Genomic DNA, 17,255 nt, shown 5'->3' on the forward strand with positions numbered 1-17,255 from the left:
AACAAAGAAAGCGCCACTCTTTCGAAAAAAAGAAAAAGGGCGTTCCTCTAGCGGTGCCGGCCTAAAAATAGAAAGCTTTAATTTCGCTTCCTGCTTTTAATGTTTGTTTCCAGGAACCCGTGGCACACAAGCTTTATGAGCTGATCTAAACAAAATTCAGCGAAAGAGGCGGGATTTTCCCTGTGCTGGCAGCGGGCCCATGCCCTTAGCTCTCTGTGGAGCGGAAAGTCATAACATGGGAACTAAATAAATAGGAAATATACAGAACATGCATCACATGCTGGAGAGGTGCTCTGGATAAGAGTCTCTGCTAAAAAAATGAATGTAATGTAAAGTGATAACAATGTGCTTATTTTGTGTACTGAATGGGAACAGGGGCTTTGGTATGATGACCCTCAAATGGAAGGTTGACAGGGGCGATCTAATGAGAGGTAGGAGCTAATCTGACAGAGATGCCCTTCCGTCTGCAGGACTCCTATGGAGACACCCCGCTCCACGACGCCATCGCCAAAGACTTCCGCAATATCATCGAGATCCTGACGGTCGTGCCCAACATCGACTTCACCCAGCAGAACAACCGCGGCTTCAATCTGCTGCACCACGCAGCGCTGAAGGGAAACAAGCTGTAAGTACCCACAATCCTCAGCGTCTTCACACTTCATTCACAAGGCTCTACTTTGTCCGTGCACTTTCTGTTCCAGATGGATTCTAGAAGTGAATTAATCCTAGCATTATAACGTGCGCGTTATATCGTTATGTGCTTGAGTAGCATTAAAAATGACTTGCGTTCATTGTATTACACCAAGGAATTTTCTGAAAATGAAGCCGTTTCTCTTGATTATTAGACTCAGTGACTGACTGAGTGTTTGTTCATTTGATTTTAATACGAATTCTCTCACAATCATGGAAAAAAGTATGTGTATGTTCTAAATGGGCAGGACAGCGGAAAGTATCTAAACGTGTCATTTCCGGCAGAAGTCAGGAGTGGCCTGAAACACAGCTTGCTCAGAAGACACACATGAAGCAGTTGTACAGTAGTAGAAGGAAAACTTTTCTGTTTGTCCAGCGATGACTTCGGTGCAGGGGTGTTGTGAACTCTCGGCTCTCCCCAGGGGCGATCACCGTGGCGTTTATGAGTGGGAATATCCCTCGCGATGATGCAAACGGGTTTTTCTCGCTGAATAGTACAGTTCTGAGTCAGGCGGCGCCGGGCTCCTACGCCGGGCGTCTGTTCCCGCGTGGCTCGGCGCCGGGGCGGGGGAGAGAGGGGATCTGGCCGAATGATCCTCTGTTCGCGCTGAGTGCTCCGGGGGTTTCTCATTCTCGCTGAAATCTCTCCGCCTTGGCTGCTTCAGATGACCTAATGAGTGTCCCCAGTGTTGTCTTGAGGAACTTTGCAGGAAATTTTGAAGAGTTGTCTCACCGCCCGTTGATGACGGCATGAATATGGCACCAACTGCATATGACACACTACGTCCCTGCCCTGAATAGAGATCTCTCTCTCCCCCCCCGCCTGATTGAGGAGGATCCCTCTCACTGTGCAGTATAGTGCGTCTGAGTTCCACCTGGTTGATCACATGACCGATGACGGTCCACGTTTGGATGGCCGGTTCTGGACACCAGAATGCCTGACGCTGTGTTGAATGTGGGCATACCAGGCATGGTCAGCACTCTACCCCTTTGGTTCTCTCTCAGGGGTCACCTGGGTGTCCCCACTCACGTCCTCAGAGGACAAACCAGGGCCGTCCGGGCTTGGATTGGGCCTCCCTCCAGCTCTGAAAGAGTGGTGACCCAGATTCAGTCCTCACATTGGCAGAGCTGATACAGACTGCCTGGGGGGCAGCCTCCAGACCTGCTGCTAACCCCACCCCGAGGCCCCTCCACAGAGCGCTAACCCCGCCCCACGCCGTGACAGCACGGCCTTGTATGGAGGGACAGAGAAGCATCAGCCAGGCTGTGGCGCGAGATCATAAACCAAACAGCCGATCCGTTCTGGCAAGTGTCATATGTGCCGTGCCGGAGTTTAGCGTCCCGGCTAGAGCATTCATCAGGCCTGACATTTGCTGCCGGTTAACAGACGCTGTAATGCAGAGTGCAGTAAAACGGTCCCCGCGCCTTTTAATACCGCGGTCTCAGAACGCTTGGCGTGAGACGGGGCTTCTGTGGCTGGCCTTTGCCATTTCGTGCCCATGGCGAAATTTTTATAGGGCTTTGTTTGTGTGTACAAGCATCTGTCCAAAACGTCTTTATTTTCGTCCAGACCTTGGGATTAATTTCTGTTCGATTTCCGTCCCCCTTTCTGACAGGAATGAGTGCCCTGTTTATTTTTGAGGAAAGAATTTATTTTATGTTGAGGGAGATGGAAAAAGAGGATGTTGGTCCGGCTCTAATCCCTGGGAAGAGGAGTGAGTTGGGCAGGCTGGCCGATGCGATGGCTCCCCAGCTGCAGACTGGGAGAGAATGCCTCCTGTAGCCTAAAAAGGACACGCTCCCCCTCGCTGCCTCCTGACCTGTGTAATCTCTGTCCCTGTCACCGCGGAGACGATCCCCAGGCTCCGGTCCCCACGCCAGCAGGCCAATCACACGGCAGCCGGGTCTGCTTTCTGCACGTCATAACCCGCAGAAAACGAATTGCATCAGATTTATAAGCGACGTACACAAAGCCAGCGTGCAGCTCCCTAGCACAAAACCAGACACGGCTCTCTCTCTCTCTCTCTCTCTCTCCCTCTCCCTCACCCTCTCTATAGAAGCATGTCTCGCTTGCTGTTTTTCACGCAGACACGTGCTGGGGTCGTTAAATAGCTGTTCAATTAACGCTTTTTTCGTTTTTTCCGTTTCCAAAAAGAAAAATCAACACGTTTCCAAGAGGCACTCATGCGTGGTCTCCTTTGATTAGGTCTCAATTCATGCGCTGAGCGCTCACTGTTCTTATAAACGCCTTGCATTTCTTCCTCCGGAAGTTTAAAGGACCCTTTCGGCACATTAAATAATGCCTGAAAGAAAAAAAAACAGGAAAGCGACTTAGTGAAGGATATTGCTCTTGTTTAGGAAGGCTTTACAGCACGGAGCTCTGGCAGGGTGACGCTTGGAGTGTAATCAAGATTAGCGTGTGTTTTTCAGTATTCATAAGGGAGAGAAAAAAATAATAAGGGTGGAATAAATGCAATGAGAGGGAAGAGCCCTTCTGCAGGGTCCCTGGTGGTGATTATATGATGATATAAATGCTGAGACAGTGGAGGTGAGGCAGAGGAGATGGGTGACAGAGCTGAAGCCAATTAGAGACTTAATTTCACAGTGCTGCAGGGATGGGGGGGAGGAGAGCCCAGGGCTGAGGGATGGAGGGTGTGTGTGTGTGTGTGTGTGTGTGTGTGTGTGGGGTGGGAGTGCAGTCTAGAGGGAGGACAGAGGGAAGCAGCTGTCCCACCCCCCGGCCATCCGCACTGCGGGTAGGAATGACCCCGTCACCCCCGTGGGCACGTCCGCAGTTCTGGGGACATTTTCACACACAATCTTCCCACTGATGCGAGGCGGCGTATAATAAGACAGTGAAGCATAACACCCCCAAACTAAAATTTCTGCAGCTCTGCGTCGGGCTATGCGAAGCACATAAATAATGCCTTAATAAGGACCGCAGGGTGTTCTCCCCCTCATAAGTGCTGCTGCGTTTCGCATTTTTTCTGCGAGTGAACGCTTGAAGACAGCATTTCACGTTATTTACTTTAATTCGCCAAATGAAAGCGAGCCATTGTTTGAGGCACAGCAAGAGTTTGGAGCGTTCCTAAATGTCTTATTTCAGATTTGTTTCACATGCTGCATGTGATAAGTCAAAAAAACATCATTCAGCAGATTTACGGCCACAAGAACCTCATTGTGCGGCGGCCCCATTGGCCCCTTGCCCATCCCCAGCCAATCAGGATGGCAGAGGAGGGTCCTGGAGCGGTGTTAGCGCATGGGATTGGTTCCTGCCACCATCAGTCATGCCCGGAAGTTGTGAGGGGAGATGATTCAGGAGGCATGCAGCACGGCGGGTTCAGGTTCAAGATCGGGCTGCGTGAACCACAATGTCCTGTCCGCACCTGTGAGCACAGCGCTCATGCAGCGTCCCTCTTTATTAGCAACCCGCAAAACCAGGAAACAGATCAAACAGCCATGGAATGGGTTAAGGTTTGGGTTAGAAAAACCAGGAAACGGATCAGGCTGCTGTGGAATGGGTTAGGGTTAGAAAAACCAGGAAACGGATCAGACTGCTGTGGAATGGGTTAGGATTAGGTTTAGGAACACAAGGAAACGGATCAGACTGCTGTGGAACCGGATTCCCTTTAGCCACTGTACCCCAGGGTTAAGGTTAGGGTTAAGAAAACCAGGAAATGGATGAGACTGCTGTGAAACTGGATTTCTTTTAGCCACTGTACCCTGGGGGAGAGAGAGAGACCATCCCGCGGTGCCCTTAGCGCTGGTTGCCGTAAACAGGCCCCCATGCAAAAAAAAAAAAAGCAGGCACTTAGCAACCTCGCGAGCGCCGCATTCAATTTCACACAACATTAAGCAGAGGGAGGCAGCCCTGGTTTTACGGTCATCCCGGTCACAGTATTAATGAGGGAGCATTGTGAATGGAAAATGAATTGGGATAGATTATTAAAAAAAATTCATGTTCTAATTGTCCTCACGCAATTAGGTTGCCGCTGTGCTTTCACCCCTCATATCTCCCTCAGAATGTCAGCAGGCGGTGGGGGTGGGACTGGCTGTGTGGTGTAGTGGCAGGGCTCATAACCAAAAGGTTGCTGGTTCAATTCCCCACTGATGCACTGCCATTGTACCCTTGAGCAAGATACAAAATTGCCTCAATAAACATCCAGCTGTATAAACGGATAATGTGTAAAACTGGCTCCTCTGTAGGTTGCTCTGGATAAAAACGTCTGCTCAGTGATAATAATGTTATGTAAAACAGGGCGGGGGGGTATGGCATGTGCCAAGTGTCATGCAGATTAGAGTTATGAGGGTAGCAGCTTTGGAAGTGCTGTACTCTCGCCTATAAAAGCCAAAGAAGTGGGTATTTTGAGATGGTGGAAAGCAGGAAAAATCCCTTAATGCAGGTTCAGCCGCACCCTAAGGTCAGCTGTCCAAATCTCCCTCTAATCTCTCTCCTCACATTGGGAAAGTTGCTCTTACACAAACCTCTGCTCGTGATATTCCTGAACAACTGTGGCGTCATGAAAAAGCATTCTCTCCCTAAGGCTGGGTTTCCCACCTCTGACGGATTTTAGCCCCGCGCGTGCCGTTTCCGCCCCCCGTCTGATGGCATGACGTGTGTTCATGTTCGCAGGGCGACGGAGAAGATCCTGGCCCGCGCGCGCCAGCTGGTGGATGTGAAGAAGGAGGACGGCTTCTCCGCCCTCCACCTGGCCGCCCTCAACAACCATCGGGACGTGGCGGAGATCCTGATCAAAGAGGTGAGGGCAGCGAGAGCTAGGCACGCCCCTCGTCCACCCCCCAAATCCCTCCTTAGGTGGGACAGCCGACACTCTCAAAACAAAGGGCTGAAGAGTAGGTCACACCATAATACAAGAAATGTGTTTGAGCAACCACTGTTTGCTCATTTCACAAGTTCAGAGGTGTAAGTAGCAGGATTGAAATGTTATGCAATTCATGTCCGCTTTAACCAATGTACCAGACAGAATGCCTGTTGTAAGCGCTAGCCGGTCTGTTTGTTCCTCATTTGATATTTCAACCATTATTTGTGTGTACAGCGCTTGCCTATAATGTACTGTTTTTAGTTTACAGTGTAGCTGTACAGTGTCTAATCTTGTTTGATTTCCATTTCTATGGTCAAGTATCTTGGCCTCAAATCTCAGCTATCTGATTAGGGCTGGCTGCTGATAGCTGTAGGACACTGCTGAAGCAGGACTTGCAGTACAGAGTCATTGCAGAAACTGGGCCTAAGTTAATAAAGCTGGATTAGATTTACAAACATTAATAAACCTGGAAAATGTCACCCAAACAGGATTTGCAAACGACACTTAACTTGAAACAGGCCCCAGCTCAGGCAGAGATGGCTAGATATGGCTTTTACAAATGGACATCTGTTTTATGAAAATATAAAAAATGTGTTGCGATCTCGCAGACCGAAACTGCAAACCTTTGCTGCCACAAAAATATGTGCTCAGGCAGGCAAATTGAGTTAAGCCATTAGTCATATTGATGTCTGGTTTCATTTTACATGTACGGAAAACAGTTAACAGGCTCAGTGGCTAAGACTGAAACTAATTAATACAGCATCATTTATTTCACTTATGTAATGTTTACATGTACGAGTAGAGTGATCAGAGAAGGGCAATTTCCAAATCCGAGGACTTGATATCTCCTTTCCGTTCGGTCAAGTTCACCCCTGGGCTTATCGTGGGTGTTTCCGCTGGCCTCAGGTACATCTGAGCATGGCTGAAATCGCAGGGCTAGTGTCCTGCCAACCGCCTGCCCTGACCGCCTGCTGTCCTGTGGCAGCTGACGTATTTCCCCTGCCTTGTGACGAGGGCCATGAGTAATCCTGTTTCATTTGGGTGACATTTAGTCACCTCTGCGGCTGTGCTGTCGTATTGTTTAACCTATCTAATGTGTCTATCTCATTCATCAGAGTTTCTCTCTAAGTTTGGCCTCCAGTTGCATTTTAATCCAAAAAAATGCAAGCCATATCTTTCATTTTATATGTCCTGGTGTATGTAAATAAATCATTCTCGCTATCTAGCCGTTTAACCATTATTTAACCAGGTCAGTTAATTGAGAAGCAGGTCTTATTTTAGGTAATGACCTGCCTGCACAGAGGCTGGCAGTACTGCAAATACAAAGCAAAACTGACAAGTGCGATTGCGAGTACATTGTTGACATTGTTAACTGCTCAACATGCTTGTTATCGGCTAATCTGTGTCGCTGGAACGTTTCCTGGGTCAGCGACAGGATTGAGGAAAGATAATGAAAGGCACACAGCCCTCTGCACTGAGCTGCCGTGGCATTGTCCACAGAAGAGAACCTGCACTCACCTGCTTTTTTTCTTTCATAACAATATCCTTATTTATTAAAGACTTTTCAAGCATACAGCACACATGCTTCACAAAACAGAGGGACAGTTAAACAGTTAAAAGAAGAAATGTTGAATATTAAAAAAAATACATAAATCAAATGGTTTCTTAAATATTCTTGGACTTACGCCAGTAGTTGTGGGAGTGCAGCTACTGTCCTTTGGGGTTTTTATTTGATCTACTTCAGGCTTATGCCCACCCCGATAAGGATTTAATGAACCAGTAAGGGTTTAGCACTTTCCCCTCTGTGGTGTGGTTCAGGTGTGTCTGAGCACAGCTTAGTGATATAGTGAGGGAGTGTTTAGAGAGTGTTGTGATGTGGTGAGGGAGTTTTGAGGGAGTGTTCTGATATAGTGAGAGAGTGTTGCTAGCCTGGCCTGATACTGTTGCCCTTTCAACTTGAATGGATACACTTCTGTTCTTTTGTCACTTCTGTTCTTTTGTGCACCTGGCTTTCTGCTTGTGTTGTACTCTGCCTCACTTGTAAGTCGCTTTGGATAAAAGCGTCTGCCAAATGAATAAAGGTAAATGTAAAGTGGTGCAAGTCGCTCTGGATAAGAGCGTCTGCTAAATGAATGTAAGGTAATGTAATATGAGGCTTCTGACCTATGCGAATGCACCCGCCCCCCCCTCCTTTCCCTCCCCCCCAGGGCCGCTGCGATGTCAACATTCGCAACAACCGCAACCAGACGCCACTGCAGCTGGCGGTAACGCAAGGCCACGCCGAGCTGGTGCAGCTGCTGGTGTCCGAGGGCGCCGACGTCAACGTGGAGGACGAGGACGGCGACACGGCCATGCACGTCGCCCTGAGCCGGCAGCAGCTGGCGGCCACCATGGCAGCCACCGAGGGGGAGGGCTCCTCGCTCTACACACGGGTGAGTGCCCGAAACGACACTCCTCCACCCCCACCCCCCTCCCCGCACACTGCGGTGGCCGGCAGCGCCACGCTGGAGAGCCGGCAGCGCCATGCTGGAGAGCCGCCAGCCCCCCGTCAGAGAAAAAAAACAATCCAAACCCCCACTGCCCTTCTGAAGGTGGCTGCTCCGTGATCCACCTTGTCAGCAAGTTTGCGCGGGACGCCGCCTGCGTCTGATTTGATTTGGCCTTGTTGGAACCGCAGCTCTGGCACGTCCCGTTCGAGCATGCCAACACCCCCCCCCCACACACACGCACACACACTCCCTGACCCCCCCACCCCCCAAATCCCAGGGCTCCTGCGCTTGCAGGTTTTCTCACGTGTGCACACTGCACACATAGCGTGCTCATAACCCTATTTTTGTAATGGTTGACCCACAGTTTTGGCTGGAATCTCATTAAACGAGACTCACTCAACAACACGACGCAATATGAAATTGGATTGCAGGTGTTTGTGTTGGGTGCTGGCGTTGCGATTACGCAATGTGGCATGACAACATCCACTGTTCCTGTGTATGATGTAACATTATTATAGATTAGCTCTGCAGTATTGAATCCGATAATAAGCTCTTCATCTGAGCTGATAAGGTGTTTGCTTTGCTCGAATAATTAGCTATCAAACTGTTCAAACACTGCAACACATCTAGTGGTGACCTGATAGAATGCTTCATGATCCACAATATATTTATTAACAAAAAATTATGAAAAGCTTTGATCGGCTATTAGGACTTTAGGCAATATGTAGGGGCACTGCTTTGAGGTACAGCAGGTACTGTACAGGTGTACTGTACTGTACATATTCTCCCTGTCTTATCCTCTTATCATATTAGTGTCTTCCGTAACTCAGCGGGCGTGCGCTCTCTCTAAAGCGTGGAGAGACCGACAGGTCATGTGACCCCTCTCTGTGCGTTTGTGTCTCGCAGCTGAACGGCTCGGGGTTGCTGGGAAACGCAGAGCTGAACGTGGGCGCGGCCATCGCCTGCTTCCTGGCCCAGGAGGGCGCCGACATCAATTACGCCAACCACAAGGGCAAGAGCCCGCTGGACCTGGTGACGGACAGCGCCGTCATGCAGCTTATCAAGAGCTTCTCTGACAAGTACAGGTATTCCCCCCCCGTCCTTTTTGCGTCAGCGGTTCAGCGCCCCCTGTGGGTCATGTTTGGAGTAACACGGGGTTGTTACCCATGTTATTGCCAATCATCCCTCCCAATTTGCATTGCTTAAACATCACCAGTACATTCACACTGTAGTGTTATTGCATTTTACGTTATTCACGTTCAGTAAACACCAAAGGAGGTGGGTCCACTTGGGGTGGAAGTGTAGCAAAGCGGTAAGGAGCAGGGCTCGTAACCATAAGGTTGCTGGTTCAGTTCCTCACCAGGGCACTGCTGCTGTACCCTTGGGCAAGGTACTTAACCCACAATTGCCTCAGTAAATACCCACCTGTGTAAATGGATAACATTGTAAAAAACTGCAACCTGTGCAAGTTGCTCTGGGTAGGAGCATCTGCTAAAAGACAATAATATGACATAATGTGATGTGTTTCTGAATGGTGTATTTCTGAGGTGACCCCCCCCGTCTCTGTGTCCCCTCCAGGCTACAGCAGCTCCAGGCCATCACCTGTGGCACGGGCGGCAGCAGCAGCAGCCTGCGACGGGTCCACACCACGCCCAACACCATGACCAACCTGGCCATGCCCACCCTGCCGGGGCCCAGCGAGTGCCTCATCTGCTCCGAGCTGGCCCTGCTCGTGCTCTTCTCCCCCTGCCAGCACAGCGTGGCCTGCGAAGGTGTGTGTGTGTGCGTGTGTGTGTGTGAGTGTGTGTGAGTGTGTGTGAGTGTGTGTGAATGTGTGTAGATGTGTGTGTGTGTGTGTGTGTGTGTGCGTGTGTGTGAGTGTGTGTGAATGTGTGTAGATGTGTGTGTGTGTGCGTGTGTGTGTGTGTGTGAGTGTGTGTGAGTGTGTGTGAGTGTGTGTAGATGTGTGCGTGTGTGTGCGTGTGTGTGTGTGTGTGTGAGTGTGTGTGTGTGTGTGTGAGTGTGTGTGTGAGTGTGTGTGTGAGTGTGTGTGTGAGTGCGTGTGAGTGTGTGTGAGTGTGTGTAGATGTGTGTGTGTGTGCGTGCGTATGTGTCAGAGAATGTGTGCGTGTGGATGTGTTTTGGTCTCTGTGTCTGCCTGTGTTTAATGTCTGCCAGTCACTCTCTCGCTCTATCTTCCTGCCTGTGTATCTGTGTGTCTGTCTACGTATGTGTGTGTGTGTGTGTGGATGTGTTTTTGTCTCTGTGTCAGCCTGTGTTTATTCAAGTCTATCAGTCTTTCTCTCTCTGTCTCTGCCTGCCTGTGTATGTGTGTGTATGGTCTTGCATGTTGATAAATGTATCTCTCACTGTGTGTGCGTGTCTGTGTCTCCTGCATCTCTGCGCATCTGTGGTTGTGTATTTGTGTCTGTCAGTCTGCCTCTGTGGGTGCGTGTCTCTCATTGTGGTCTGTTATACTGGGTCCTTGCCTTGTGCTCAGTGCTTTCTCCCCCCTCTCCCCCCCCGCAGAGTGTGCTCATCGAATGAAGAAATGCATAAAATGCCAGGTCACCATCACCAAGAAAATCCGCCAAGGTACTTACACCCCTCAGCAAAAAGTTTTGATCAGTTTATGCAAATCAGTGGCGGCGTACAGTAATATACAAAGCATCACTCCTCCATCACCATTGACTCTTCACTTGAAGCAGTAATTGGGTTGTTAAGTCAAGTATAATGGCCTGTGTGTGTGTGTGTGTGTGTGTGTGTGTGTGTGTGTGTGTGTGTGTACGTGTACACTTGGCTTTTCTCGGAGTGCACAAGTTAACTTGTGGTAGGGTTTGAATGGTGTTACGCTCACACTCACTGGTCTGGGAGTGTTGTGAGTCTGTTGCTCATTTAAATTGAATGGTTACATTATGTTCTGTCTATCTCTGGATAAGAGCGTCTGCTAAATGCATATAATGTGATGTGATGTGATGGAATGTGTGTCCTGCAGACCAAACGGAGGTGGACTGCAGCCCCAGCTCGGAGAACTCGGAGCAGCACAACCTGCTGGAGCAGCTGCAGTCCCGCTACAGGCAGATGGAGGAGCGCATCACCTGCCCCATCTGCATCGACAACCACATCAAGCTGGTCTTCCAGTGCGGCCACGCCTCCTGCATCGACTGCAGCGCCGCCCTCAAGACCTGCCCCATCTGCCGGCAGACCATCCGCGAGAGGATCCAGTTATTCGTCTGATGGGATACCCCCCCCCCCCCCCCCCCCCCCAAACCCCCCCGAACATGCCCCCGCCCCACCCCGATCACACCCTGCCCGCCATCATTCATCTACATTTGCCCCGCCCCCTCTCCTCCACCCCACCAGCAGCCCCGCCCCACTGGCCTCCTCTGTCCCATTGGGCAGCCCACATGCAGTTCAGACTGCAGGCCGATGCCCCGCAAAACTACACTACCCATGAGCGCGTGGGAGACATGTTTGACAGGAGTTTTTGGAGAAGGGGACAGCATTTGATCTGGAGTGGGCAGCTGTGTGGGTCTGCCGTCGTAAGGGAGGTTCTGTCCCACGGGAACTGCGTCAGAGGACTCCGGGTCCACTCTCACGGTCACCCCCGTGACCCTGCAGCCGAGCCGGAAGAGGATCGGGCGAGGGGCCCGGGAAGCTCTCCCAACTTCCCGGGAGTCATCTGTTACATCACCACCCTCGGAGCCACTGCAGCTCTCTGCGGCCTTCCCCCAGCAGACACACAAGGTCCAAGGGGGGGCCGAACGAATTGCTTAATTTTCGCAGTGACCCCCACCCCCATGTCCCACTCCCCCTCTTTATTCCCCCTGAACATCTTGTTTACAAAGGTCAAGAGAACTGATTTTCGTCTCTCCCCCATCTCCTCTGTCCTCACCTTTTTAACAATCTCATGGTTTCTGTAATCTGTGTTACCTGTTGGAGATTGACGGCACAGACTCGAACCTGTGTCTCCTCTCTCTCACTGATTCATATGAACCAGGTGTATGCTATGCTGCTTGACTAGAGTAGCCTCACGCAACAGGCTATGGCAGTTTCATGTGTCACACAGTAGCTGAATGTCAACAAGATATACCTTTTATAGACATATATGTGTGTGTGTATGTATTTATGCATATGTTATGAATATATATGCATACACACACAAGTATACATACATATATACACAAATGTGTATAGTGTAAGATAATGGGTGTGTATTATTTGTGTTTAAGTAGCAGTTAATGAGTACTGTTTATTTCTGTCTGAATATACATTTTCCTATTTAACGAAATCATTTTCTTTTAGCCATCTGCTCGAAGTGATTCTGCTTGAAGCACTCAAACCCATATACTCTACTCTACTCAGGGTCCTGCATCGAACATCGGTCTGATCTCCCCTGGCTTCTCCGAGAGTGTAGAACCTGAAAGAAAAAAAAGTCCAAACCTCTTTATTTTAATGCCTGGGTCTGACATTCTGTTTTGGATGCTTGCTGGGCCTTTGTTTCAAACGGGGTCCTTCTTATTTTCGGTCCTGGCCTGGAATGCAGCCATTGAAGTCTCACTTTGGATTAAAACATGAGGAGATGCTCATTCTGCTCCCACACAGGCGTTGAAGTTCTTAAACCTAAGTAAGAGTTAAGTGGTTCTGTGTCGTGACAGAATGACGACAAAGCTCTCCGAATCACGCAGGTCTGTCCCAAGCCATGACATCACAGTGCAGGTCCTTCTCTCCTCCACCTTCTCAGCAGAAACTCAACAAACCGCATGCGTCTCCAGCTCACAGCGCCGACGTCTGTCTTTCCTCTGAATGCAGCGTCTCCACACCTTACTCCTGGTGGTGGGAGTATCCCGTTTAGCTTCTCGGTCCTATGGAGCAGGGCTGAGACCGGAGTTTATACGTTTCAGAAGCGGTCAAATCGGCAGTGCTCACGTAACCAGTGTCCCCCCCATCTGAGCAAATCAGCATCATGCATATTGGGCACCCCGAGTTTTGGGGGAGGCCCTAACTTTTGTTTGGATTCAACGCAGCAGCAGTGAAAGTCATATTATTTCAAACTGCAATACATGAAAACGCACCAAAGCTGAATAAGGCAGTGAAGACGAGTATGCCACGGCTTTCTCAGCCACAGAACGCAAGGCTGATCAGGCAGGCATTTCGGCAGCCTTTGAGCGCAGATTTCTTTTTTTTTTTTTGTAAATGTATGCCGTACTGTAAATACTGAATCAGAAGGGCAAAATATGTGTAATGTGTGTATCTGTCCTGAATTGCTTCACATCACAGTTGAGGTATTTAGAGACCGGCTAGTCTCATTCCAGTCGCCCGTCGTCTTCATCCTAATTAATCATCAGGTTTGTGTAGCCTTCAGAACCCATTTATCTCCCATTCATGGGTCAGGCTTTTTAATGTTTTTGTTTCAGAAGGGCTTAAGCATTTAAATATAAATATATATATATATTTTCATCTTAATTTTAATTTTGTATGGTGGACTCTGTGCGATGGGGAGGGGGGGTGGGTGGGTTTGTGGCTCCCTGTTTGGGAGAGCCGAAATTAAAGATGTACATTTGAATGTCAGAAACGTAACCGTTATACTCTGCCTTTTGTGGAAGGTTTGTGAGGACGAGATGGAAAGGACAGTTTACTCTGGGAAGCATGACTGCACCAGTGCCAAATCCTAACAAGGACGAGCAAAAGAGCTTCACACACGCACTAGTTACAGTTCTCTTCCAAGGTCATGCAAGGTTTATTTATTTTATTTTACCATTTCCTTGCGCTGTGTCGGAGGGCCAGGGGAATGTGTCAGCTTTTGAACATTACAATGTTTTGATTTCTGATCTGAAAAAAGAAGCTTAAGCAACTGGAATATGAAAATACGTAATGTGAAAACTAGACTTATCAGTATGAAAAGATTGGGAATGCCTGTGTATCCCAGCAGAATGGCTACATGCGTTAGCTTGTGATGAGATGATGATTTGGGGGAGTGGAGGACATGCAGTTTCCTGTACTATCAGTGTTCAGAGGTCTCTTACAGAAGAATGATTGTACACAATATTCCCATATGAACATTGTTTATGCCTGTGGGAATTTCCACAAAGCTGTTTATGTTATATCGCCATTCCTTAGGTGATTTATGATGATTTCTTTGCAATCTTTTTTAAAGGAAGCCCAAATAAAGATGAGACACTTGCTGATTTGTAACTGTTCTAATGGGGGGAATCATTTACCGTGCTTGAAGTTTTGCAGTATTATAAAACTTGAAAAGAAGGTCCAACCGAAATTAAAAAATGACTATCGCAGACTTTATTTTCAAGTGTTAATTTTCATTTTACTGAATGTTTTGGAGCCAAACATAATTTATTTCTTTTAATTAATATGTTAATCGAACAGAAAAAAAAAAGTTTTCATACCTGTGTTTAAGCTCTCATATTTGTATATGTAACAGCTAGGTCATCTGGTGTCCATAGACCGAAAAGGGTGTGTTCCCACGAGTGGTCGGTGTACTGGTTTAAGGCAACAATTCGCGGAGGAACAAGGGCGTTTGGAAATGTACAAGAGGTTTGCTTTGGAAAAAAAGTAAGTTAAAAGATTATTTAAACAAAAAGGTTACTGTCTGTGTTTGTACAGCACTTCGAGTTCTGCTGTTGGCCTTACTGTTCATTCCTCCTATGTTGTTGTATTTTTTTCTTCAGTTGTATTCTGTAAAAAATATTTTGCAATAAATATGGAACTGTTTTATAAGCAGGGTCGTGTCCTTTCTCCTTTTTGTGTGCGTGAGCATTACAGATTTCTCAGTGTGTTTCAAGCCTCAGTTCTTTTGACTGTGAAATTTGACATAGGCAAGTTTTTTTTTTTTTTTTTTTTACACTTAATCAACAAAATAGCCCCTTTTCAAAACTGTGGAATTGAGGCGAACGTGCCATTCACTCCGATCGAAGTGTGGAGTGTTGTGGAGGTTTTACCTGCCTTGGAAATTCAAAAACCAACATTCTACCTGAAGGCAGACGCTCAGGGTTTCAAAGGGACTTGTTTGTGCACATTCCTGCTCTGTCACAGGGACATTCTAGAGCTGCAAGATAAGGGAGCAGTCGAATTCTGCCCCAGCGCCGTCTATTACCCTTAATTGACTTACAGCACAGAAGGCTTGGCATATGACTAAGGGCTTTTGCAATGACGTTGGAGGGAGCTTATTTTCTTCTTTCCCTAAAGGTGATGACAGCTTTGCTCTTCTCTGGAAACCTTATCTTCATTTCATACTACAGGAGGAGAGCCAGGAGTCAGACTGCTGTTATTTGCTCGTCACAAATTATTAACTCTCCTCTGTCGGTTCTTTCTTGGCTTCGTTGTTTAGCAATCACCGCGTTTCAGCGGACCGAAAGGTTATTTTATATCTGTGCTTCAATCTACTTAAGACAGTTTTCAGAAGTTAATAAGTTGGAGAAACGAGGGGTGAGGATGTCAGAGAGAAATGCACTTTTGAAAGGAGCTGTGTTCAGCCAGAGATGGCGTTGACTGTACCCCTCCTGATGTCTCTTCTGGTTGTGGGTTATGCTCCTGAGAAGCTCCAGACACGAGCTGCGCAGAGCGAATGTGCAGGGCTCACAGGGGAAGGCTGGATTTGAGTAACGAGGAAAAACAGAAATCCAGACAAACCTCGGCTGCCCTGCCATCCCCCAGCGCTCAGTGTCTGTGCCTTTTAATGGGTCAATTATCTCGGTCTGCTGAAGATGGAATCGGGAGCGAATTACGTTACTGCGCCACGTGACCGAATCAGGGATGGATAGATCTGTGGGGAGAGGGATGTTTTGCCATTTTCAGCGGGGGACAAACAAGGCCGTCGAGGAACAGGATAAACTGTACTGTTTCAACACCTTGGTTCAATTGTTGGCCTTTTGTTTTGACAGCTTGCCCTCGTAGACAGTGGCATTCGTCGCCAGACACGCCAACATCATTGGTACAGGGAAGTTTTATGAACACCACTAACTGAAATAGTTTGATTTTTGTGGTACCCATAGAATGTAAGGATACATAAAACAACAGATACAAACTATGACAGATCGACCCTAATCACTGAGGTGTTAACATTTTAAAAAATCCCTATGCAAAGAATACTTCAGAGGGAAAAAAAAATCCTAACCAAGATATCAATTTCGGTTTGAGTCAAAACAAATCTAACTCATTTTCCTGTAGAATGGGGCCGCCTTGTGGTCATTTTGACGACTCAAAACAGAACCCATTTCGTTTTGTGAACATGAAAAAAATATACTGCAAATATGTGTGAACAAAATATTTAAGGTTAAAAACGATTTAGCCGTTTATTCAGATTGAATCATTTCCAAATAATTTTTAAGCCAGTGATTCTTTAACGCGATAAAAATGGAAGCCTTGTTTTCTAGACGTAAATCTGTAAATCTGGTGCGATTGACTACGATAGGGTTCTGAAGTGTGCCTTACAGAGTGCATGTACTTGGGTTTTACCCAACCTTACACCCAGGCAGCTAGTTACCTAGTTAGACGACTTTCCTTTGCTACATATCATACAGGATTTGTCCCCCACTTTTGCCACCAACAGTTTCACTTTTATGTACCTGTGTTATAATAAAGATGGCCTAACCAAATGTGCGGGAATGATGAAATGGAATACCTACATATGCATATGCATACATATGCAAATACATATGCAGAATCTGTTGGCAGAGGATGCATTTATATACCTTGACATACCGTCCTCAGCTGTGTCTCTAACACCGATGAAAAATCGAGAGATCGCCGCAAGATCTGTAATATTTTCATTAACAGCTGTTCAAGCTGAGAAAAAAAAATGTTTGTCCTTTTGGCCTTTTTCTTGTGGAGGATGAATGTGATAGTAATGAAATTAATGATCTATTGTTCTAGGTTGGGGCATTTTGTTATTATTTTGGAGGGCTGCGCCATATACCAACGGGGCCACACGGGCATCATTCAGCAAACGACTCCGGTCTCTCAGGTGCGCACAAATTTGCCGAACACTGGTGATAAAAGTGTGCCTCCCACTGCAGAACGAACATGTTCGAGAAACACATGAATGCGCCCCCCAAAGCTCAAACTGCAGTAGCCTATCAGTACGCTATCTCATATACTGGCCTTGTTTGTATTTTCTCCAGCCGATAGGCTATAGACATTTGCTTACTTAAGTCGCCGTAGAGCGATTTCACATGTTTGTGCTGGAAGTTCTCTACGATTCTTTCGGCCAGACCTTGCGATATTGACAGGTAACTGG

At 47.7% G+C, this 17,255-nt stretch overlaps 1 protein-coding gene across 1 annotated transcript in view; it reads left to right on the forward strand.

Moving 5' to 3' along the window:
- Positions 1–11,249, forward strand: part of mib2 (mindbomb E3 ubiquitin protein ligase 2) — a 56,007-nt gene extending 44,758 nt beyond the window's left edge. Inside the window, exons 13-19 of the mRNA XM_036533702.1 lie at positions 471–625; positions 5,324–5,450; positions 7,721–7,945; positions 8,909–9,087; positions 9,581–9,774; positions 10,532–10,597; positions 10,998–11,249. Coding sequence (XP_036389595.1) covers positions 471–625; positions 5,324–5,450; positions 7,721–7,945; positions 8,909–9,087; positions 9,581–9,774; positions 10,532–10,597; positions 10,998–11,239 — 1,188 coding nt within the window. The 3' untranslated portion in view covers positions 11,240–11,249. The remainder of the gene's footprint in view (positions 1–470; positions 626–5,323; positions 5,451–7,720; positions 7,946–8,908; positions 9,088–9,580; positions 9,775–10,531; positions 10,598–10,997) is intronic.
- The last annotated feature ends 6,006 nt before the right edge of the window (positions 11,250–17,255 follow it).

This window comes from Megalops cyprinoides, chromosome 7, assembly GCF_013368585.1.
Source record: "Megalops cyprinoides isolate fMegCyp1 chromosome 7, fMegCyp1.pri, whole genome shotgun sequence".
NCBI classification, from domain to species: Eukaryota; Metazoa; Chordata; class Actinopteri; order Elopiformes; family Megalopidae; genus Megalops; species Megalops cyprinoides.